The 25,436-nt window shown below is 42.8% G+C and overlaps 1 protein-coding gene across 1 annotated transcript in view; it reads right to left on the bottom strand.

Annotated features, from left to right (window-relative positions):
* Positions 1-25,436, bottom strand: part of Lama4 (laminin subunit alpha 4) — a 142,214-nt gene that overhangs the window by 35,803 nt on the left and 80,975 nt on the right. Inside the window, exons 12-18 of the mRNA XM_032888727.1 lie at positions 20,257-20,373; positions 16,068-16,216; positions 12,417-12,558; positions 11,202-11,298; positions 5,953-6,069; positions 3,580-3,759; positions 1,578-1,717 (exon numbers count right to left, since the gene is read on the bottom strand). Coding sequence (XP_032744618.1) covers positions 1,578-1,717; positions 3,580-3,759; positions 5,953-6,069; positions 11,202-11,298; positions 12,417-12,558; positions 16,068-16,216; positions 20,257-20,373 — 942 coding nt within the window. The remainder of the gene's footprint in view (positions 1-1,577; positions 1,718-3,579; positions 3,760-5,952; positions 6,070-11,201; positions 11,299-12,416; positions 12,559-16,067; positions 16,217-20,256; positions 20,374-25,436) is intronic.

Genomic DNA, 25,436 nt, shown 5'->3' with positions numbered 1-25,436 from the left:
CGTTCTGGGATTACAGGCATGCGCCACTACACTCAGTTTAAAATGTCATTTCTTGATGTATTTTAAAGATAATAAGTCATGAAATATTCGCAGAGCTATCCAAATAAGATAATTCATAAGGCAGCAGCCTTTCTTTTTTTTTTTTTGGTTCTTTTTTTCGGAGCTGGGGATCGAACCCAGGGTCTTGCGCTTCCTAGGTAAGCGCTCTACCACTGAGCTAAATCCCCAGCCCGGCAGCAGCCTTTCTTACACAGTGCTTGAAAGTCACATGTAATTACCAAGAATAATCCACAGTGCTAGACAACAATTGATTTCTTAGTCTTGTTTCTACCAGTTCCTAGATGTATGTTTGGTTTGTATGATTGCCTCTTCCTCCTCCTCCTTCTCCCCTCCTCCTCTTCCTCCTCCCCTTTCCTCCTCTTCCTCCTTCTCCTCTTCCTCCTCCCCCTCTTCTTCCTCCCCCTCTTCTTCCTCCCCTCTTCCTCCTCCTTCTCCCCTCCTCCTGCCCCTCTTTCTCCTCATTCCCCTCTTTCTCCTCCTCCCCCTCCTCTTCCTCCTCTTTTCCTCCTATTCTTCCCCCTCCTCCTCCCCTCCCCATCATCATCATCTTCCTCCTCCTCTTCCTCCCTTTTTAATTCTTCTCAAGACAGGGTTTCTGTGTAGCCCTGGCTATCCTGGAACTTACTTTGTAGAGCAGGCTGGCTCAAACTCTGAGATCCACCTGCCTTTGCCTCCTGGGTGCTAGGATTGAAGGCATGTATCCCTATGTCTAGCTATGTTTGGTGCAATTCTTATTTGGTTGTAAGAAATGAGACTGATCTATAAATCAATAAAAACAAATTAAAGTGAGGCCCACGCACGAGTCCTCTTCCGGCATATGGGGATGGTAATTGGGTTGGGACCTGCTCTGACAATGCTGGCTCCAGGTGTGGTGTTGCTCCGTGGCCTCATTAACAGAGCCTAAGATGCCCACCTTTGCTCAGTTCCTTCCCCTTGTGATTCCTTGGTTAAGTCTGCAGAGCAATCAATAAAACTTTCACATAATATGTGTTGTACCAGGGAAGTTTGCAGGTGGGGCAGAGGGACAAGACTATTCCATATGCGAACTGCAGTAACACAGCCATTAAAAACGAATAATTCTAACACTGGGTTGAGTTTTTTGATCGAAGCTTAAATGGATTTCTGTTGTCTGTGTGCTTCTCTGACTAGAACTTTGTGGTTAATTCTGGCTCCACGTTAGGATAACCCTGTGACTTAAAAGACGATGAGTTGCTGAGCTTTCTTTGGTTTACTTTTTAAAAAGAAGGTTTCTTTATTTGTATGTTTCCTTAGATGTAATCTGGCCTCGAAGCCTGGTGGCTGGGTACTTATGGTGTGTGTGAAGCTGGCCTGGAACTTGCCGTGGTTTCTTCTTCCCTTTGCCTCTGGACTATAGCCATATGCCACCACACCCTACAGGTTGACTTTCCAAAGCTTCTCACGTGACTCTAGTAACTGACATATTAGGAAGGTGCCAGGCCTCAGGAGCCGCTGAGGGATTGGAACTCAGTGTCCTTTCCCCACCTCTCACCACATACCTTGCTGGCGACACTCCTCGTCTGAGCGATGAGCTCTCGGACCCTCTGGATGCTGGCTGAAACATTGCTTGCAGGCCGCTTCTGCTCCACAGTACGGAGCTGACCCAGAAGCCGGGGGACAACCTCAGTGAGGTTTCTCACTGCAACAAGGAAGACGGGTCACTCGAATATTTAATTCTAATTTAAAAACGAGGTGAGGTTCAGCAAACATATTACCTCTGGTAGATCTGTGGACATCACTTTTAACCTTACGAAATTAATAGGAGAGCTCAAGGCGTCATCCATTCTGTTCTTTTCTTTGACATTTAGAGCACATATTGATTTATAAATGGAACACGGTGCATGCTGACTTTCAGTGCACATTCTAAAGGGCAGGCTCCACGGCAAACATACAGATGTTTCCTTAATTGTATAGCTTAGGCCCCACAAGTCTATAATACGGGCTGATACAACAGGTGAAACGCAGTGGTGCACACTGCTGCGGCTGCTGTTACGGTGGAGATGGAGTTAGGTGTATGAAGCCAAAGCTGCCTTTTTGAAAGAGAGAAGAGAGAGAGAGAGAGAGAGAGAGAGAGAGAGAGAGAGAGAGAGAGAGACATCGTTGCAGCCTCTGATGAGGACCCAGGCAAGGGAACATGGCAAGCAAGACTTTTCTGCCGATGGAAAGGTATATAACACAGACTTCTCACTCTTCATGTAGACTCTAAAGTCTCTTACATTGCGGTGCGTTGTTTAATTTACTTTGTTTTAAGTCACCAAATGCTATTTGAGAAAAGCACAGGAGCTTGAGACAATTTCAATCGGTGCTGGCTTTGGAGCCTATTAGGACAACATAGTGGTTTGAATAGGAATGGCCCTCCTAGACTCATCTGTTTGATGCTTGGCCCAGAGGGAGTGGCACTATTAGGAGGTGTGGCCTTGTTGGAGGAAGCGTGTCACTGTGGGGGTGGGCTTTGAGGTCTCCTATGCTCGAGTTTTACCCAGGGTGAGCATCAGCTCCTTCTCCAGCACTAAGTCTACCTGGATGCTGCCATGCTTCCTGCCATAATGATAATGGATTGAACCTCTGAACCTGTAAGCCAGCCCCAATGAAATGTTTTCCTTTATAAGAGTTGCCTTGGTCATGGTGTCTCTTTATAGCAATACAAACCTTAACTAAGACAGAGAACTCGATAGGACAAGTGAAAGAAGATGAAAATAAACTTAAAACACAGAAAAAATGCAAACACTGAATAATGCATAGACAGCCCCCCACCCCCCAGAAATATAAGCTATGGGTTAATAACTCTTTTGAATTCAGAGGTGTTCTATAAAACTACTCTGGAGATCGGTTTGTAGAGAATGACTAACAATCGTAACTAATGTCACGATTTGTCATGACAGTGGTAGACAGTGAATGAAATGCGAGCATGAAAAAAGAAATTCCCTGTTATTATGTGATTTTAAACTGCATATACCAAACTACATTAGGTAGACGTTAATAGATACCTTTTCCATTGTTATAAAATGGTATATATGAATTGGCCAAGACACATAGTTGGCATTTATTGGTAATAATCTGATTCACTCAAACAAGCAGAATGGGAATATGAGTTAGCGAGTTAGCAATACCATTTGCTAGATTTTTTTTCTTCTAAAGCAAGACAGTATTTTGCTGAAGTTATTTACTCTAACATTGGATTAAACTTTTATGCTAAAGGATCAGTCTTACATTGATAAGAATATTTGCTATTATTATAATTGCTGTCATATAATACAAAAAAACCTACTTCACCAATTTAACTACAGTATTACTTCTACCAAGGCGCCTACCTGTAAATTTATGCATAGAATCTAGATAAATCTAGACTCTAGGTAACCACATAGATGAGCAGGGTCAAATATTTCTTTTTATAAACCAATTTCTACAGCATCCCAACCTAATGCTAGGGTGGTGCACACTGTATCTTATCAAAAGCTGTGTGGAGTTTAATGGCCAGCTCTTCAGGTAGACCAGATGTACCTGCGTCCCGAGCAGAGTTCACTGCAGTGTTGTAGGCAGAAGAGTCAAAAGTCTGAAGGTTCTGTGACCAGTTGCTGAGGTTGTTAGCCATCGGTGTGGTGACCTGTTGGACTGCCATTGTCGTCTTGTTAGCTTCCTCAATGATGAGCTTAGTCTGGCCCAGGCGCTGGTGGGCATCCCCTGCACACAGAGTAGAAGGATGTTGCCTTTACTGGAGAGCATGGGTGGATGTCATTTTAAACAGCGGGATGAAACGCACCTCAAATTTTGGGCTGTGAAAGGAGACTAAGACATTCGAATATAGGACGACTCTGTTGTAAGTTATATGAACTGGAATACGATTTGTTGGTAATAATCACATCAACAGCCTTGATATGAGTTGGTAAGATGCTGCAGTCCCAATAATACCAAAATGTTTAACTAAAATGTTTTAAAATTAAGAAGTAAATTATAAAATCAAGGCAACAATCAGCAGCAACAACCAGAAACCTTAATATTTATTTAGGTTAGCAGTCTGGTTAGAAAGTGACAGAAAATGCTCACAGAGTTTCAGCTTCTGACATGCTCACATCTGCACTTCGCCATTAAAAAACCTCTTCCTTTTATGGAAAAGAAATTTCTTGTAGAAGAACCCCTGCCATAAAAGTGATGCTACATTTAGAACAGAAGTAAATTATTAAGGAAAGTTTCCTTTTTCAAAAGAAAAACGTGGTTCAGAAAAGCTTTAATGCTAAGATCCAAGTCTCACTCAAAAATTATTACGTATTTGGGATGGGATTGCCCAGAACCCACACGAGGCCAGAAGGGGTAGCACACGTCTGTAAGCCAGTTCTCCACCACTCCTGGCAGAGCCAGGAGTATCCCTAGAAGCTTGTGGACCAGCAGGGAGCAGCAAGGATTACCACAAGTTTGAGGCCAGTCTAGCTGGGGTACATACTGAGTTCTAGGTGGGCCATGGCTATGTGACGAGACCCCTACCTCACAGAAACAATAAAACAGTCAGGTGTAGTGAGTGATAGCTATAATCTCAGTCTTGAGGTAGAAACAGGAGGATCAAGGCAAGTTCCAAGGCCAGAGAGTTCCAGGAACTAGATCTTATTTCTAAAAGTGCAGACCTTGAAGGCCAGTACCTTGACGTTGTTCTTTGACTTTCAAAGTGCACAGTAGAGCCATGATATGATATATGCTTGTGCTCTCTCTCTCTCTCTCTCTCTCTCTCTCTCTCTCTCTCTCTCTCTCTCTCTCTGTGTCTTTTCTCTGTCTCTGCCTGCCTGTCTGTCTCTTTCTCTCTCTCACAGGCATTCATTATACATACATAAAGCTTACTGCACATTTAAAATAAAGATAGTGTAAGTTTACAATTACAATTTTTTTCTAGATAATGGGATTATAGATGATTTTTCCTCTTTTGTCCCCCATCTAATATGGGTTTCACATTTTTCCCTACAAGGGTAATATGTTACTTTTGTAAAAAAAAAATACTTAGTTGATGTTTTAACTTAAAGTTTTTAAAGTGAAGAAACACTTTGTTTAACCTTCTGTGCTCTGGATCTGGCTGGACATTGGTTTGAATCCTGGATCTCTCTCCTATCAGCTGCACCCATTGGAGAAAGTTTCCCAGCCCTGAATAACCTCAGGATTCTCTTCAGCTGGAAGGTCAACAGTGACTCTGACCTCCACAGCACAGAGCCCAGCAAAGTCCAGTTAGTTATCAGCTGCTCTGATCAGGCCTTTCAGCACATCCACACTCTCCTGGCCAGGGCTCCTGAGTTCCAAGGCCCGCTCATGCCAGCACAATACCCACATCCAGCAGCAGTGCCTTGCCTTTTGCTGCACCGAGGAAGGCACATCTGCGTCCAATCACAGCCTTCCAAGACACCTTGACTGGAGTCCCAGATTAGGAGACAGACGCACTCTTGTTTCTCTCTACTTGGTGCCTTGCTCTCCTTGCTTATTTGATAAGAACAACTTGACATCTAACAGAAGGATGCTGTTTATCGTGGGGGCCAGAGATATCCAATGACCAAATTAGGGCATTCTGCGAGCAAGGGATAATGTTGACGAGAGAGAGGTAACCAAGCAGCACAAATAGCACAATCCGACTCAAACACATACGGACATACACATGCAGCGCAGGGCAAAGACGGAAGGAAACACTTCGTTTAATGCTCATCTCTGGGTGACATGGTCACAGCTTTATTTCTAAGGGTAGTTCTTGGGGAGAGTAATGAAATTTTTTTTTTTTTGTTATGAGAGAACAAATACGTTAAGATGAGAAAGGAGCCGATGACTCAGGAGTCACTTAATCCCCCTGGCAAGGTTGTTTTACACGCGTGGACAAACACGCAGGGCCTTGAAGTTCTGCATCCTTACCTCTCTCTGCTGCCTGTAGTTGCTTGACAGCCTCCGTCAGTTTGTCTCTGAGGGCGCCCTTCCTCCACAGGGCTCCTCCCACGCGCCTGCTGGTGTCAGCCACGGCCTCGTCACTGCCTGTGGAGAAGAAGCAGAGGGAAGTACCAGGAGGTCCATGATGCTGGAAAGACGTCTCCACCTCAGCAGTATCACCTCTGACTTGTATAATGGACACACACACGAACTATTCTAGCACTGCAGAAACAGAGGGTCAGTTCTGGAAAATGGTATTTAGAATAAGAGGTACAGGATAGCAGAAAACTAGAGACATCGGTTGGGGGTGACATAGGATGCCACGATGCTAATATTTTGAGAAATAGAGCAAGGCTGTAACTAATACAGTCTAGCAGCACAAATGATAAAGTTAAAAAAATATCTATTTATATGACGATGCCTGGTTATAAGTTCTCTCCACCCCCGTTCTCTCAATAAAATTTTTATAAATATATGTCATGTACCTAAGACACGGTACAGATTATATGTGCACAGCCTGGTGAATTTTCACACAGTGAACACAAAATACAGCCACGTGGATGCCATCAAGACAGAGTGGACCCTGTCTATGATTAGCCTGAGATGACCACTATTTGGAGCTCAGTCTCTGTCTGCCGTTATCGAGTTTTAAAGGTTTATTTTACTTTTATTTCTGTGTATAGGTTTGTGTCTCCGCGGGGCATGTGTCTGTTACTGTATATGCTCACAGAGGTCAGCAGAGGGCATTGGCTCCCTTGGAGCTCAGGATGTAGATTGTGAGCCACCAGAGGGAGACATCCTTGCATCCTCTGCAAGAACAGTTTGTCCTCTTAGCTTTCTGGTCCCTTCACTTTGCAAAGAGTTTCTTTATTTTTAACTATACATGTGTATGCTAGAGGGTATGCACACATGAGTGAAAATATTGCATGGTTTTTAAATTCTCCCTAATGACAAAGTACTATAATTTCTTTTTTTTTTTTTTTTTTTGTTTGCTTCTTTTTTTTCGGAGCTGGGGACTGAACCCAGGGCCTTGCGCTTCCTAGGCAAGTGCTCTACCACTTAGCTAAATCCCCAACACCTATAATTTCTATATATTTGTTTTGATAGCTATAAAGTTACGTCTTGATATCTTTTTCCCCCCATTTTCATTAGCATCTTCCAATTGCAAAACACAATGGATTTCATTGTGGCACTCCACACGTGTATGTAACATGCTTGATCATCTTCAGTCCTGTATTCTCATGTCCTGACCCTCCTCACTGTTCCCTTCCTCTACCTCCTCCTCCTTCCATGTGTCATCTCTGTTGTTTAGTTTGTCTTTGACTAATTATCATACATATCATCAACCATTAACATATCATACTTATACATATAAATGTACAAACACCACCACTCAGTCCATTTAGTGTTGCTCATGTATGTAATCCTTTAGATACTTTGTTCTTACTTTTCAAGACTGGCTACTGGGTTTTCTCTCCCCTCTCCCTAGGAAATTCCAGAATTACTTTACCTATATCTCCCCAGTTACAGTGTCTCAGCGAGCATTGGATTGTATCCATGGATACATGCTGTAGAACTATTTCCTAAAGTTGGGTCTTTCAGTGAATATGGTATTGTTTTTCTTAACTTTTACTTCGATATTTTATTTGTATTTTTGAGCATATTAATTGCACACAATACTGAGCATCCTTATGTCCTTTAGTAGTATGCTCTGGTTTTATATGTGCCACTCTTATTGAATTCTATTAATAGTGTTCCTAGGTCTTTGATGCCATTGCAAACAGTGTTATTTTAAAATGCTAATTTCCGTCTATTTTTTTAAAAACGAAGCTAGATTTTTTTTTTTATGTATAGAATGGGTAATGGGGATAGCCTGTTTTTGTTTGCAGTCTCACTGGAAGAGCCTTTTAATATTTTATTATGAACATGTTTGCTGAATATTGCTTGATTATTCTTTAGTAGATTATGGAAATTTCCTTCTGTTCTCTGTTTACTAAGAGTTTAAAAATATTGGATGGGTGCTGTTTTATTAATGAAGTGAAGTGGGTAGGAAAGGGGTGAACTGGGAGGAGTTGGAGAAGGGGAAGAACAGGACAGAATATATATGTATGTGACTTATAGATACATGTTATAGAATTGCCATATATATATATATATATATATAAAGATTTCCTGTGGATAGTGAGATGATCATATGAATCTTTTCCTACAGTTTGTAAATATAGTGGGTGGGCTACAATATGTTAAATGTTCCTTTGAAATCCTATAATAAATTTATGTTTTTTACCATATGCTATCAATTCTATACGTGGTGGATTTGATTTGCTAAAATTTGTTTTTTTTTTTTTTTTTGAGCTGGGGGTCTTATCCTCTAGTCTAAGCTGGTCTTGGCTTTGTAGGCAACTTCCTGCCTCAGTAGCCTCCCGAACGTTGAATCACAGGCATGAGCCACCACACCTGACTGATTAGGACGTTTGTATCTGTAAGAGAATTTGGCTTGCATTTACCCCTTTCTGTGTGCTTCGGAGGTTTTGGTATTTACATTTTGTTGACTTTTATAGAAAAACTGGAGCATATTTCTTTTGATGCTGTCTCCAAGTGTTGGTATAAAAGCGGTGACCTTCTCTAAAATTTCGAAAGAAGTCACTGGGAGCCTGGAGGCTTCTTCCTGGGAGAGTTAAATGTCCAACTTAACGGACCTGGATCATCTAGTCTATGTATTGTTTGTGAAAGGTTTTGGGGGTTGTTTGTTTTTGTTTTTGTTTCCCTCAAATATAGGTTCTGGGCACAATTTCCAAATTGGGATGATTCTTGAGTAAATCCTAGTGGGCTGTGAAGTTGTGTCTCTTTATCTGAACTGAAGACCAGTTTTCCCAGGAACTAGGGGTTTCTACTTCTTGACAAATACTAAATGAGTTGCCTCGCTTCTTCCCTTCTGTTTCCTCCAGTGGGCTTCTAAAAACCGGCATCCCCCATCCGCCGGGGCGCCGTCTCTCCTAGCTCACTCACTCACTGAGTGCTTTGTTACTGCTGTGTAGAGTGGATATCTACATGGTGGAGCGTCACCGTTTCACTGTCAGGAAAGACGGTGTGACAAGGAATGGGAACTCATTTCCTCTAGTGTTCCGGGAATTTCCCAGCATTCTAAGAGTGACTTACCATACTTGTTAGTGACAGTGTATGTCCCTTCCCACTTTTTCAAAGTTTCTGCTTTCACATAAGGCAATACAGAGCTTTAGTTTTTGTTTGAGGGCCTGTGACTGCATTAAATGCTACTTCATTGAACTCTATGTTCAGGACTCTTGCTAACAATACGAGGCCGGAAACTTATAGAAAGAAACGCTTTGCTGCAAGTGTTTCCTGACGGGCCACACTACCGTCTTTCCAGAGGTTTATTCCAGATTGTTAAATCTCTTACAGACAATGAAAAAGAAAGACAGCCAAGAAATGAAAGTTACTCATCATAGAAAGCCATTTGAGAATGGAGAAATGCTAGCCTGGTATTAGGACTTAGCTGAGTACATGAAAATCAGAACTCATGCCACAAACATGCTTGTGGCCCTAAGGAGAGAGTTCTGTCACGTTTAGGACCACTCACGTGGCCCTAACTCCTTTATGTTGTCCTTTGTACATGGGAAGGAACTTAACCCAAAACAAAGAGATCAACAAACATGTGACCAGATCTGCCAAGCAGTCAAAGAAGCTGGTGAAGGAGACATATTGGATACCAAGTACGGGACTCTGAGGGCATGCCATTCCCAGACAGGAAGTTTGTTTTCAGGAGGCCCAGTGGCTCAATGATGATTGGATTCACTGAGACACATGGGCAGAATTGGCAAGCAGAAAAGAATGCTTGGGTGACTAGATGGTAAGGCTCGCCATATGCTGGCCCTCCCCACACAAGAAACGAAACCATCACACAGATCTGCCAGCACTTGGCTTTGAAAATAGTTTGCTGTTACTATCCTAATTCGTTATTGCTAGTATTCTCACTATTTTCCGGAAAAGCATATTCAGAATTACCTCTATAAGACATTAATATGAATTCTGGTTTAAGTTAGGACAGAGAAAATTAATGGCATTCTTATGACCTTTGTCTATCCAGTAAGCACAAAATATCAGTTGCCTTGTGGTACTAAGCATGCAGAGTATGAAAATCAAAGTGTGCTCATTTCTCTAACATAATTTTTTTTTTCAGAAGACAGAAAGATAGCACATGGTTGACTTGAGAATAATTGGTCCGATAAAATTTCATAAAGCTCTCTGTTTCCAACTCGGCTTGTTTTCAGCGGCTAGCTAGAAATCAGTGAGATGCTTCCCAACTCACTGGCCAATGCTCAAATAGCCTAAGGGATGAGCTCATGACCTCAGGAATGAGGGCCATTGAATAACATCCTTGGACCATTCAGTTGTTGAGGTTTAAAGGGATCCCCTGCGTCACCAGGTCATTCTTTGTTCTGTTCTCAGCATGCTGGCTTTTACAGCAGTGAGGACAGCATCTTCCCATGTGTCTTTTTTTTTTTTTAAATTTTTTTAATTAATTTTTATTTATATGAGTATAGTGTAGCTGTCTTCAGACACCAGAAGAGGGCATCAGATCTCATTACAGATGGTTGTGAGCCACCATGTGGTTGCTGGGAATTGAACTCAGGACCTCTGGAAGAGCAGTCAGTGCTCTTAACCGCTGAGCCATCTCTCCAGCCCCCCATCTGTCCTTTAGGCTGGCTTCCCACAGACATCCACGGCAGCAGAGAAGCTGTAGCAGCATAGAGCCAACCAAGAGGCTTCCTGTCATCCCAGTCAGCTCTCACCGGGATGCTGTACTTAGTTACCCAAACCAACTCCCATAGGAATAATACCCTCCCTTCACATTCAAAGACCGGAAGACTCTTCTGGATGATTAATGAGAGATCGAATTATGGGGAACATAGTTTGCATGTTTAGTGCATTTGATCTCCTTGAATATTATGATCTTTCTATTGGCCAGCACATTCGATTAGCAGGAATTCCCACCACATGTTGGATAAGTGTGTTCCCATGCAGTTTTCCTACGTGGAGGCTCTTCTTAAAAATCAAGACTTACTTTGAGATGCCTAGTATGTTGTTTAGTAACTTTATAAAGCCTTGATGTTATTTAGCGAAGTGTTGTTTATCCCTCAAGCCTAGTTTTTAGAGACCCGTGTACGTTCACACAAGGTGGCTGCGAATCAGAAGGAGGAGAAAAAGGAGATATTTACTAGAATCCGCCTTTGCTTGCAGCTCTCTGGCTTGATTGAGAAGGTTGTCGCTTTCATCCTTATGGTAAACGATCTGAGTGTCAATTCCACTCACGGCCTACAAAACAAGCGGTCAGAGAGGTAAGGACAGCTGGAGAAATGCCCACGTCTTGTGGTTTCCGGTGGGAGTGATGCCATTTGAAATGATGACATTCATCTGTCAAACACCAACAAACTTCGATAGCCTCGCTTTCATAGCTCAGAACCCAGAACAAAGGGAGAGAGGAGAAAACAATGCTTTGGTGTTTGCAAAGTTAAGTTCCCTTACCCCCAGGATAATTCAGCAAATCTCAGAGAAGGCTGTGGCCAAGGCTTGTTAAAAACAAAGTACTGGATAAGTAATTTTGAATTGGGGGAGGGAGAGAGAGAGAGAGAGAGAGAGAGAGAGAGAGAGAGAGAGAGAGAGAGAGAGAAGAAAGAGAGAGAGAGAGAGAGAGAATGAATATGCATCTTAAGACATCTTCTGCATTAGAGAACACACTAGCTTGACAATGTTTTCTCTGGAGACTTTGGCAAAAAGAAATCGAGAAACTAAGTAACCAACAGAGAAACAAGGAACTACAAACGAACTCTTGTTCACAAACTGGACTCATCCTGATGAACTTGTGAAACCAAACCATTGTGGGATACGATGCTCTTTCCTTAGTGCTCCTGACCTTTCAGACACTTACATTTTTCATTGAAAGGTCAATAGTTAAGGGATGATGATAGAAAACCAAAACAGATACACACACACACACACACATATGTATATATATATACACACACATATATGTATATATACATATATGCAACACATATTATGCTATATAAATGTATATGTAAAACTTATTATGTATATAACATATTATGTCATATGTATATATACAAATATATATAATATACACTCTATATCTATATTAGACTATAGCTACAATATGTGTATATGTTATTCTATATAGATATTCTAGCACACACATACACTCACACAAATCAAAATGGGGCTATGTAGGAAGGAAGAAACACTAGGAAGTAGGGAAGCATGAGGTGCAGTGGCAAATAGAAACAAGACACAATGGTGTTTATGTATAAAAACCAAGGAAGATAATAGAAATCTGCTTGTCAAAACAGGGAGAAGAGAAGTCAGAGTGGAATGAGGGGCTATCCCAACAAACCCCAGGGTAAAGGAGTACTCACGTCATAAATTCGATCAGTGATATTCAGAGCAAGTTCTGCTGTTTCATTGGCCTCACTGACATAGTTGGCGATATTTTCATAGACATTGGATGCGTCCAAAGCCTTCTGCACCAGCCCGTTCATGTCTGAACTGTGCAAATTTCTGTCAATAAATGATTTTGTTACTTCTCTTTCTTATTTCCATAGGAAGTGGAGCCACATTTAGGGTTTCATTTTTTTTCCTTTTTTTTTCTCCATCTTTATTAACTTGGGTATTTCTTATTTACATTTCGATTGTTAGGGTTCCATTTTGATACTTCAGGGATCACAGATGCTGCCTCCCCCTTTTTTATTTTTTTCCAAGCCACCTGTCTTGGAAGGTTCTCCTGAGTCTCCCTTCCTCAGGGTACGTCACAATCACATTCATCTTTCTGTGCTGCCCCAAAGGTGTCACCCCTTTCGGCTCATGGCAGCTGTTGCTTGGCAGTAGCTGCTAAAAATAGGAATGGTGATTTTAAGAGTCCCCTGTCCCTCTTTACAAAGGTTTACTTAAGTGGTACAGGTTGGACAAAGGCCTATGCTGCTACCCACTCTTGACCTAGCTGTCACTCTAGAAGGCCCACCCTGGAGAGGGTGTAGACCAGGGCAGGTGCAGCCCTGGGGAAGGTGCAGAAGAGCTTGCCAGGCACACAGTGGTGGGCTGAGGTCTGTCTGATTCCTCAGATAGGTTGTAGCTCAGTCCAGCCTCCCCTCTGTATGGAAACACCACGTTCTCTGCAGTTTGGGTAGGGTTCAGGGAACACTCACAGAGAACTTATCACATCCGTGTTCTCACGTACAGAGGTGAATAACCACATATCTTCTAAGGATTCACACAGGCATAGCAAGGACCAAGTGTGTAAATGATTGGGCATCCTGTGTTTGTATCTTCTGAACTTTAGGATTTACAGTTATACTTAAACCATGTCTGAACTGGACTTAGAAATTGTATTATAACGTTTAGTTTCCTGACCAATAATCCTCTTTCTTTCTCTCTCTCTCTCTCTCTCTCTCTCTCTCTCTCTCTCTCTCTCTCTCTCTCTCTCTCCCCCTCTCTCTCTGAGACAGGGTCTCTTTACATAGCCCTGGTTGTTCTGGAGGTCACTATATAGATGGCTGGCCTTGAACTCAGCCTACCTCTGTTGCCTGGTGCTGGGATTAAAGGTCTGCACCATCATGCCTGGCTAACCAACACTTTTCACTCCTCTGTCATGTCAACACCACTCTCCCTTTCAAGGCTCATTCTAATTCCTCTGTTTTACTGACTCTCCTTATTTTCTCCCAGTCCCAAACACTCACAGCTAATATCACCAATACCCTGCAAATGATGACTGGCTATGCCTAGACTACTGGACGCTGCGGATCCTACCCAGTTCTTTTCCAAATACAGAACTGATAAGCACAGTCATCTCTTTCTTAGTCTCCAATGTCTGGCTCAGGCCCAGTTTGCTCCAAGGCTGAACAACTTCCTCTATGTTTCCTCAGCTACTCCTCTCATTGTTTAAGCCCATCATCCCCCAATCTCCCCTGTAGCAGGGCTGATTTTCCCAACGGGCGCAGTAAGGATCCACAAAAATGGTTCCTTTTAATTTTTTCAAATCAGCACGAAAGAAATAAAGACAATAAAATGATACAGTCTTCAGGTTATTGTAGTCATGAAACAGAGCTTAATTTTGCTAGAGAAAAGAATCAATTATGGCAGGAGTCATGCTATATGAAGGTGTGTCTCTTCCACATGCTCTGTACCTTCCCTCCCTGGGACCTCTCCTTAGAAATGGCTCCAAGAGTAAAATATGAAGAAAGGAGACAAGAGAAAAGGATATCGTGCCTGTAATCTCAGCATTCGGAAAGTGGTGGCAGGAGGATTGCCAGGAGTTTCAAGCCAGCCTAGGCTGAAGAGTAAGACTCCAAGATTTTGTGCACGAAATCTAAACAAATATAAAGCACCCAGCATGCACAACGCCTGGCTTTCATCCCCAATGATGCACACAACAGTACAGCAGCACACGCTGATCATCTTAGCCCTTGGGAGGGAAAGACAGGGGTATCAAAAATTCAATGTGGGCCTTGGCTATACAGAGTTGGAAGCCAGTGTAAGCTACGAGAGACTTGGTAACAAAACAAAACAAAACAAAGTCAGGCAAAACAAAACAGGACAAGCTCCCTATCTCACAAAAAGAGGTAGAGGAAAAAAATAGTCTGTACACCAGACAAATGTTGAGGAATTTTCAATGTTTACATTTTGAGGGTGAAGGTTTATAAATTTTTAATGTTTCCATGAATAGATTGAGTCAGGAACATGGTGTCAGGTCGATTGACATTTGTGCCTGTGGAGCAAGTGAAATAGGCAGTAACTTCCACCGAACCCATTGCACCACCACTGCAAAAGGACATTTAGAGAACGGTGCTACATGTGCCCGCCAGTGGGGCACGGGTGCTGTCCAGAGGAAGGGGTTGCGGGAGAGCCAGAGGATGGCTCAAAACTACTAATCGACCGATCTGCGAGTCTTAGACCTTTGTCTAAGTCCCTTTTATTGCTTTCACTCAAAGCACACGTCTTAGGGACAGGACACCACCCTGAACACAGTACTGTAATACACCAGTGCTGCCATTGCTAGGACCTTCCATACTTTCTGTCTTCTCTCTTCTTTCTTCTCTTTTTCATTCGCTCTCCTTCCCTTCCCCTTCATCCCCCACTTCTCTCTTTCTTTCCTCTCTCTTATTCCTAAAGCCACCTCCTCCCCCAACTCCTGACCCCCCTCAGTCAGGAGTGATGTTTGAAATTTTGGGGGAGGAGGCATTAAGGGATGGTGTGCATTTAGAATGGACATTAATCTTGGGTCCTTACCCTTGACCCTTCCGGGTGCCTGTTCTTTTAATGATCTCGCGATTTACTTATTTCAATTAACATTCACTGAGTGGCCAAAGGGTATGTGACTCTTTTCTAGGGGCTACGAAGGAAATTGTCAATTGATATATTTTTTTTCTCTTAACAGGAGTTAAATTAAACACTTCCTGCTGAGCACTGCAGGAAGTTGAGTATTTAGCAGGGGTCAGTTGTCATGCTAACTCCTAACCAGCTTGACTTATGATATTGGGGTACAGAAAATAAATGCTATCTATAAAATAAGCAGGGTTTTCTTGCCCCGGTCACCTTATTGTGGAACAGATGTTACTTGTACCCTTGCCTAGAGCACAGGTTTCTAGTCTCGAAGACTTTAAAAAAATATGTCTCCCAGAAACAATTGCACAAAACTGATGACTGGCTCTGAGAAAACAATTAACAAACCAATCAGCAGTCAAGCAAAGCCAACCCCAGCCTACTTGCTACATCCTAGTGACTCTGGTATGGAACGGCATACCAATTGAATACAAATGCCCACGGAAATATTTGCATTTCTTTTTTTTAAAGCTTTATTTTATTTTTAAAGACTTATTTATTTTATGTATGTCAGTACACTATTGCTCTCTTCAGACACACCAGAAGAGGGCGTCGGATCCCATTACAGATGGTTGTGAGCCACCATGTGGTTGTTGGGAATTGAACTCAGGACCTCTGAGCAGTCAGTGCTCTTAGCCACTGAGCCATCTCTCCAGCACCCAATATTTGCATTTCTAAAATTACGACGTTACCTGCTTAGCTCGTTGGCTTCCTGTTGGAGGTTGTACGCGTGGTCCACAGCTTCTTGGACCAAATCATGACTGAGGTTACTCAGGTTGGACAGTTTCCCCTGCAGTTCATTTTTGGCTCCATCTATCTCTGCATAAATTCCAGATGCGTTCTAAAGAAAGAAAAACCAAACGAAAGGACTTGGGTTTAGAACAGTCTCCCCAGATACCAACAGAACTGACCATTTTCCTCTCGTCATCTTCAGGCTTACATTACTGTGAGGAGGATTTGTGTACTCCTGCCTCTTCAACCCCTTTGGATTGCTTCCTCATCGTGTAGAAGCGCTCTATGTCTTCTCTAAAAACGAAACTAAATGTATGGCTTCTGTTGGCCCCACGTTTAGAGCCTATTAGGCCACTACCTTTCTATTCATGGCAAATCTCTTTGGGGGAATCTACCAGCAGGGAGCCCTTCTCTCCAGCATCCAATTTCTAAATAAGTTGGAAAATACCCAAATACAGAGACCGAGCATGTAGCCTTGTATCTGTCCAGCTGAGGTGGAAGTATGCTTCCAGATCTCAGCTAACTGGAAACTGGTACTCAATTTAAGAAGTATGGTTAATCTACCTGGTCAGGCAATGTGACCCCTAGGGCCCTTGTGCCCAAAGGGCTTTATTATGGAAGAACACAAGGAAATGGGCTTTCTGCCCTCAGCTTCCGTCCTGGAGCTGAGCAGGGCCTCTACTGTTATTCTACCTAAATTTATCAATAAAGTAAACCTTCTTTCCTCATAGGGCACGGTGAGAAAGCGGCTGGGAAGGTTTGCTTGAGTGGCCAGTATTTCTCTAGGAGCTGGGTCTTTCTGGCTTTTTATTCATCTGCCACCTTGCAGGAAAGGTGACTTTTATACTGTTTTCCTCCTCAGAATCAGAGCCTTGCTTTTTCTGTCATAGCTCCGTATTAATCTGATTCATTTTGTTCTCTGCTGATTTAATCAGTTTTCTCCACTATAGCTAATAGACCAACCTTGTCTAACTGGTTCTCTTTAGGCTGTATGTATTTTTTCCCCCTGACTGCTGTACATAGTGTTTCCCCATTCTGGAATGTCTTTCCTTTTTTTTTTCTTTTTTTTTCGGAGCTGGGGACTGAACCCAGGGCCTTGTGCTTGCTAGGCAAGCGCTCTACCACTGAGCTAAGTCCCCAACCCCAATGTCTTTCCTTTCTAAACCGCAGGAATCTACTTGGAGTTCTCATCCTTCTGAATTCAGCTCAGCTATCACTCCCCTTCTGAAGCAATTCCTAACTTCTTGGGCGAGCTAGGTACTCCCGTAGATCTGTTATCCACCCTCACTCTACTGTAATCATTTACATGATCATTCGATCATGATATTGCAAACTCTTACATGACATTACAAATGCTTAGCAGTCAGAAACCGAGTTCAACTGGTTTTTGTGCCTCTAGACTGGAGCACAGTTTCTACCACACAAAATTAATTTCTTAGAAGTCGTATTAAGCCTTCAGCCATTTGGATGGTCACATTGTCACATGATATAAACAGGAAAAAAAATACCATTGGCATTCCATGCTCATTCCTTTAACAAATGTCTACTCTGTGCCTAGTCCATGGCTGCCCGACACGCTTGGTGAAGAGATGGAACAGTGTTGCTGCTTTCAGGGGCTGCGATTGAGGGGGGACGGCACAGACAGCAATGATCACATATGTGGACAAGCTAATTTTAGAAAGCAGAAGAGACTTTGAACAACACACAACATGTAGGGTGGGGTGGACAGTGGCTGGAGGTAAGAGGACCTCGTGGATTAACTAGTCATGAAGATATGTGCCATTTAAAGAGCTAGGGACTGTAGGCACACAGGTCTTGATCGAGGACTCAATAGGGCGTTTGAAAAAATGAATTTGATGAGCTGCTGTGTTGCGAGTGAGGAGGAGAGTATGCTAAAGCATGAGGGCAGACAGGAGGGTGAGAGCTAGGTCACATAGTGTCTCGTGTGTCACGGCAGAGTATGGTTCTGATTTGTAGCGTCACTGGAAGTTCAGCAGAAGAAACGATAGAGCTTGATTATATTATAAAGCAATGTTTCTGCTAACAGATTGGGAATGCATCTAGAAGGGCTACGTTGGTGGCAAATCTCTTAGGAGCTTCCTTTTCCACCTCACAGGGGACACAAGGCAATTAGAGCTAGATAGCAGCAGCATAAGAGTGGGTGACATGTTTGAGATGACCCCTTTCTGGTGCCACCCTGCATGGGCAGTGCATAGCACTCCTGAGACGACCCCAGACACCCAGAGACCCTGGGAACCACTAAGAGGAGCAAGTAAGTGGTGGAGAAATGGAAGAGAAAGAGAAGCAGAAGGATACGGGCACAACAAAGAGAGGCAGAGCTGGAGACTCGAGGGTAGGGAGGAACAGCCTGATGTGAATTACATGTAAGGCCATGGTGAGGTTCTGGCCTGTGCTGCCACTGAGGGCCACATCTGGGTCCATGGCCCTGAAGCTGCAGGAGTCTGTTACTACCGAAGACATCCATAGTCTGGGCTGCCACTCAGGAAGATGTTGATGTTTGAGGGCTGTGCAGAACTGGCCCCATTCCTCACCTAGTGTCCTGGGAGAACTGGCCCTGAGGGTGAGAGCTGACACCACCCCTCACCCGCTGCAGTACTCAGGAGAGTGGGCCAGCAGAGCTGACTCTGGTTGCTGGAGTCGAAGGAGAGTCTCCCCATGGGAGAACTGACCTTGCCACTCACTTGTTTGCTGTGCAGTGACATGGATGAGGGACTGATGCCCTCTTCCACCCTCACCCCTTACTACCTACTCAAACAGGAGAGCTGGCCTTGGAGTCATGAAAGCAGGAGCACTGTTCCTTCCCATCACTGGCTGCCCCACTCAGGAGAGCCAGCCCTGCCCCTCATCTGGGTAGCACCATAGAGCTGACCTTGACTGTTGGGGCATGGGTGAGTTAGACCCAAGAAGTGAGCATTGGAGAGCTGGCCCCAACACTCGTCTGACACATAGTGATGTAGATGAGGGAGGGATGCTCTGCTTTGCCCCTTGCCACCTATGGCAGACAGAAGAGCTGAGTGGGAGAGCTATCCCTGCCCCTCCCCTGCTACAGCATTTGGGAGAGTGGGTCTTGCACCTTGCCTGGGCAGCACAGTAGAGCTGGCCATCATGGGTGGGTGAGGGTGAGCCAGCTCTGACGGCATGAGAGTGGGAAGAGCTGGTTCTGTCCCTTGCTAGTTGTGGCCTTGGATGAGCTAAGTGAGGCATTGATGGAGAGATCACACCCGTGGTATGGGTGTGGGAGAGCTGGCAGACCGACTGACTCAGATACTTCCCAGGCCCAGATCCAGGGCTTTGGGTTGGCCCACCCTAACATCTGGCTTATTCCACTTCACATAATGGTCTCGAGATCTAGTCATTCTCTTGCAAATACCATGATCTCATTTTCCTTTATTTCTTCCTAATTATCTGTTGATGGATATCTAGGTGGGCTTCATCTGGTATCTATTGTGAGTAGTGGAAGATCTCCAAGGATCTTTTTGGTATGTTGACTTAGTCCTTCAGTTTTATAACCAAGAGGGGTCCAGCTGGGTCATATGGTAGTTCTAGACTGTAGTGGCTGCACATTCCTAGTGGGTAGTGAATAAGGTTAATTTCCCCCACATCCTGCTTTTGTTTGTTTTCTTGATGTTAGTCATTTTGATTGGCATGGGATGGATTCTCAAAGTGGTTTTAATTTGCATTCCCTGATAGTTAAGAATATTGAACACTTTTTCTTCTGTTAAGGATGGTCTGTTTAATTTATGAGTTTATTTATTGATTGGATAATTTGGTTTGTTCGATAGCTTCCTAGGTAGAGCACGTAGGGAAGAACTATATCAAGTACTTTAATAGATTTACTCTGACGGTATCTGTGCTGTCAAAACTGCCAGCCACATGAGGCTCTTGAGGATGTGAAATGCAGCTGATTCAAACAAAATAGAATTTCTAATTTTACTTAATTTTATGGAACTGAAATTTAAGTAGCTGTGTGGGCTAGCAGCTACTGTGTAATACAAGAAACTAGAGGTTCCTACGCCTGATATTATTTCACAGTCCTACTAATTTGAATTGAATTGGGTTAATGTGACACTGAGCTGCTATTCAAAATTGCTATCATGGCAAGCCTGAGCAATCAAGGTATGTCCTTACCTTTATTATCTCATCAAGTTCCTCAAGAGTGAGCCGAGGTGTGATGAGAGAGTCTGCAGACAAACTCAGAGAGGTGCCCACGGCCTCCATCTGTTCCTTCACTCTCTCGTGTTGTTTCTAGAAGGAAATCGAAAGAGAGAGGACGTTATTGTGCACCACTAAAAAAAATCCCTGAAGGACAAAAACTACACGACCATCTCATTGGATGCAGAAATGGCCTTTGATAAAATCCAACATCCATTCCTGACAAAAGTCCTGGAGAGATTAGGGATACAAGAGACATCGTCACATAAGAAAGGCAGTTTACAGCAAGCCCATAGCCAACATCAACCTAAATGGAGAGAAACTCAAAAGTAATTCAACTAAAACCAGGAACAGCCTAAGGGTGTCCATATGTTCAGTACAGTACTTGAAGTTCTAGTTAGAGCAACAAGACAACTGAAGGAGATCAAGGGGATACAAGCTAGAAGGGAAGAAGTCAAAGTTATCTTTATTTGCAGATGATATGATTTAAAACACAGGAGACCCTAAAAATGCCACTGGTAAACACCCACAGCTGATAAGCACTTTCAGCAAAATAGTTGGATAAAGAAATTGACTCACAAAAAATTAGTAGCCCTCCTGTATACAAGCAACAAATGGGCTGACGAAGGAATCAGGGAAACAACACCCTTCATAATAGCCTCAAATAATATGAAATATCTTGGGATAATGCTAACCAAACAAGTGAAAGACTTTTGTGATTTAAAAAAAAAAAACAACAACTTTAAGAGATTGAAGAAAGAAGCTGAGAAATTAGAAGATGAAAAGATTTTCCATGCTCATGGTTGATAGGATTGATTAAGCAAAAAGGGCCATACTACCAAACGTATGTACAGATTCAATGCAATTCTTATCAAAATTCCAACTCAGTTCCTCACAGACCTTGTAAGGACAATTTTCAGCTCCACATGGAAACACGCAGGCATGCATGCGCGCATGTACGCACACAAACACCAAGATAGCTAAAACGGTTCAGAAGAAAACCTGCTAGAATAATCAATATCCCTGGTCTCAAATTATACTTCAGAGTAATAAAAAGAGATGAAGCGTGAATTGAATAGGAGGAACGAGTGGGGTGGGAAGGGAGGAGGAGGAGGATGAGAGAGGGAATATGAGAAGAGACTGCTCAAGATTAAGAGCCACATGAGAGGGCCATATGGAAAGATTCTGCACATAGGAAGGTGTGAATGAAATTGCCCAATAATGGGGAGACAGAGCCACAACTGGACATCTCTTGTCATTAAATAAAAATTCCAGTATCAGGAATCAGTTACATCTAATTGAGTTGTAGGCCAAAGGGGTCCCATGGGAAACACCTAAAGTCCACATTGTTGCCATGACAACAGGTGGCTCTTCATAAATGGATTGGAAGGTCCCATTGCCAAAGACAATACAACTCACTGAATGGGAGAAATTGAGCTGGTGTCTAGATAGAGTCTTCACCCTTACAAGCCAGTAGTGTCGTTGGTATAGGAAAGTGTTCTATATGCTATCAGAAGAGAAGCATAAACATCAACCCAGCCACAAAGCCAGCGATCTACAATGGCATCCTGCCTGCAAGATTTTCCAGTATAATATTGGAAAGTAGCTTGTGGGAGTAACCAACCAATATCTGATTCGATTTAAGGCCCATCCCACGAGATGGAACCCACATCTGAGGGTGCTTGGGTGATACAATACTTGAGGTTAGACAGCCCAGGGGCTTAGGGTAAGACCAAATATTGCTGTTCTATTAAGAGAACATATACAGTGATTCCTCACGACACTGTGCTGTATTCCTAGCTCAGTGCCTCGCTCAGACATCATCATGGAAGCTTCCTCCCGAGACAGATGGGAACAAATACAGAGGACCCCAGCCAGACATATGCAGACCTTGGAACACTCAGCCCTAAACAGAATACCTCATCAAATCTCTCCTCTCAGGGATCAGGGAACCCTAAGGAAGAGAAGGCAGAAAGAGTGAAAGAACCAGAGGGGACAGAGTTGTATAAATCAACACGAGCACAGGAATTCGCAGACAGAGGCCCATGCACAGGGTCTGTACTATTCTGCACCAGCTGTGCTCTTAGATGTGCAAGGAGAAAAGGACACAAGCTTTCTCCAATGGATAAATACTGTAAATGAGAATTTTGTTTTCTCCAAGGGAGCCTCATTGAGGAAACAAACTACTCTTAGGGGTAGGCTGTATGCTCAGTGGTTAGACGGCCAACAGAAAAAATCACCACATCTTTAGAGGTTCCTTGCCTCCTAATGTTATGTTGGGTGTCTCATAACGTTATGTCAGGGTTTTTCCTTTGATAGTAAAAAATATCTTAATATATGTTATATATAAAATTATATAGGTGATATACACAACATATGTGTTATATAGAATTTATGTATGATATAACACACATATGTTATTTATATAACATATATACATATATATATTTACCACACATATTCTTTGTGTATATATTGTGGTTTCCAACTTAGAACTTTTTTTTTTTTTACATATTTATTTTTTTTTATTTTTATATGAGTACACTGTAGCTGTCTTCAGACACACCAGAAGAGGGCATCTGATCCCATTACAGATGGTTGTGAGCCACCATGTGGTTGCTGGGATTTGAACTCAGGACCTCTGGAAGAGCAGTCAGTGCTCTTAACCACTGAGCCATCTCACCAGCCCCCAACTTAGAGCTTTTATGGGTTTCCCGAATGTGTGAACGAGTGAGTTTCTCTGTCTATATTGGTTTCTTGGGTTCGTTTCCTTCTGTTTGTTTAGTCCTATTCCAATGTTAGTTTTTATTTATCATATTATATTATTTTATCTTATTAGTATTTCCTTAGAAGCTGGTTTGCTTTCTAATGAGAGACAGAAAGGAATAGATCCATAAGAGAGGGGAGTCGGGGAGGAACTGTGAGGGGTAGAGGGAAGGGGAATCATAATCAGTGTATTTTATGTGAGGAAAAATTATTTTCAGTAAAAGAAAAAATATTTTGCCAAAAAGTTCTTAAGTGTGGGGCTAGGGCTATTACTCAGTAGCAGAACATGTTCCTACCATGCATAAGACCATGGGCTTGACGCCACTTCTACAATTAATTACTTACAGGAATAAAACTGGGCGGCATAATTTCAAGAAAAAATTTAAAAATCATATTTTAGAGTATAGAGTCAAATTCCAATAAGGTTTCACTCATTCAAATTCACTCCTGTTAAAGGAAAGACTGCTATATAACTGAAATACTAGGCCTTAATTAAATTTAAATTGAATTATAACCTAGTATTTAATTTTTTTCCATTGGAAGAGATTAAAATTTCATAACATCTACACATGGAGAAATAGGAAAAAGAGTGTTTAGTAATTTGAGAGTCTGGTTAGTGTTGGAAAGAGTATTGATTAGCAAGAACAATCAGTATTCGCAAATGGTATCTGGATTACACAGCAGGGGACACTACTTCACATCCCTGTTTATACCCATTTGTTGATGAGTAAGACTGATGCCTGTGAGACATGTGTTGGATCCTGGGAAGACAGAATGCATGCACAGCAAGAGCACTGCCTTTTGGGTGCTTATGACTTTAGTGGGAATAGACAAAATGTGAACCACAGGTGCACACACACGCACACATGCAGGCACAGACACATGCACACACACACAATGCACACATCCATGCACGTGCACGCACAGACATACACACAGAGGACACAAAGTCACACATTCAGTATTATCTTTGAAACTGGACCATAGATTATACCCTAGACGTATTAAAGATAATTGCATTGTTACAATTCATGGCTGTACCAGTGCAGAAGAGGGAGGGGCTCCTTCTTAACCTGGGCTTTAGAAGGACTTCCTGAATCTGTCTGCCAACCTGATGTGTATAAATAACTGACCATGTTTTCATGGCAGGACTGTGTTGCGTGTGTACCCATATGTGTCTATGCATGGGAGTGACATGTGGCAGTGGGTGGTTTCCACAGTTTACATAGAATTCTCAGAAGATGCAAGAATAAAAGGATGTAAGAACTTTAGTGAGATGTGCTATGTAATGAGTCACGTAGCCCGGATCAAGGGCTAGACAGAATTAGATAAGGGAGCTGGGCACAACCATGTGAGCAAAGGAAAAAGGATGGGAAACTCCATGGCCTCTGTATCTGGGAGGCAGCTTTTGTATTGGAGTCAAGAAACACTCTTGCTGACCATCAGCTAGGAAGCAGCAGCAGCAGCAGCAGCAGGACAGACAGACAGAGGCTTAAAATGTGTGTGCCCCGCTGTTCTTTTCCTAAGATTCCGCTCACGCTGTTCACTTGTGCTTAGTGGAAGGATTTGTTTAACCAAGCTAAAAGAGGCCTACCATCTGCCTGAAACGACTGCAACGCCAAATTCCCGATATCCACATCCGTGGGGGTTTTCTAAAAATGTGCGTAAGAAAGTTTTAATTAAGCGCTAGATTGGCGTGCGTTTACTTTTAGAACTGAAGTCGCTTTGCCCAGGCGGCAGTGTTCACTTACTGCTCGTGACAAAGTCCTGACACATGTCAGTATTTGCCAAATCCTAGCGCAGCAGCTGGTCATGCATGCCTGTGCGTTAATCTTCAGCCCATGGTGGGCCACTCTTACTGGTTGTGGAGATTACGGAGCCCTAAAAATAAGTCAGTGGAGAACTAAGTATGGTGGCTCACAACATACTAGAATGGGTTCTCTAGTAAAGGTCCATACAGAAGACAAGCCCCTTCTGAGACTGACAGCTCACAGTTGGAAAAGAGAACCCCATAGGGTTTGCGAATACATCACGGCAGATCTTAGCTTCTTTGGTCCTGTAATGAAATCTTCCTTCTATGGCTGTGTTTGGGTCTTCTAAGTGGTCTCCTAAGTCCTTGTCTGGCAGGGCATGGTCTGGGCTGATAGCTTCTTCTTTTCACAATTTACTCTCCATATCGAACAGTTTAAAGTCTTTATGATTGAGCTCCTAGAAGTGTTAGACGACTTGCTGTGATCCTCATGTCTCGCACAAGTTTCATATTTCTGCTTAATGCATGTATGTTAGCTTGTTACCTCTTACACATTTGTAAGTGTGCAGTGGTTAACTTCGTTCGAAGGCTCCATTTTATAGGAGTCCAAGCTCTTCATATGGCCTATGGGACCCTCTTT

The sequence above is a fragment of the Rattus rattus genome, chromosome 18 (assembly GCF_011064425.1).
Source record: "Rattus rattus isolate New Zealand chromosome 18, Rrattus_CSIRO_v1, whole genome shotgun sequence".
Lineage (NCBI taxonomy): Eukaryota > Metazoa > Chordata > Mammalia > Rodentia > Muridae > Rattus > Rattus rattus.
The sequence above is the reverse complement of the archived record's forward strand: the minus strand, read 5'-3'. Positions and strand labels throughout refer to the sequence as shown.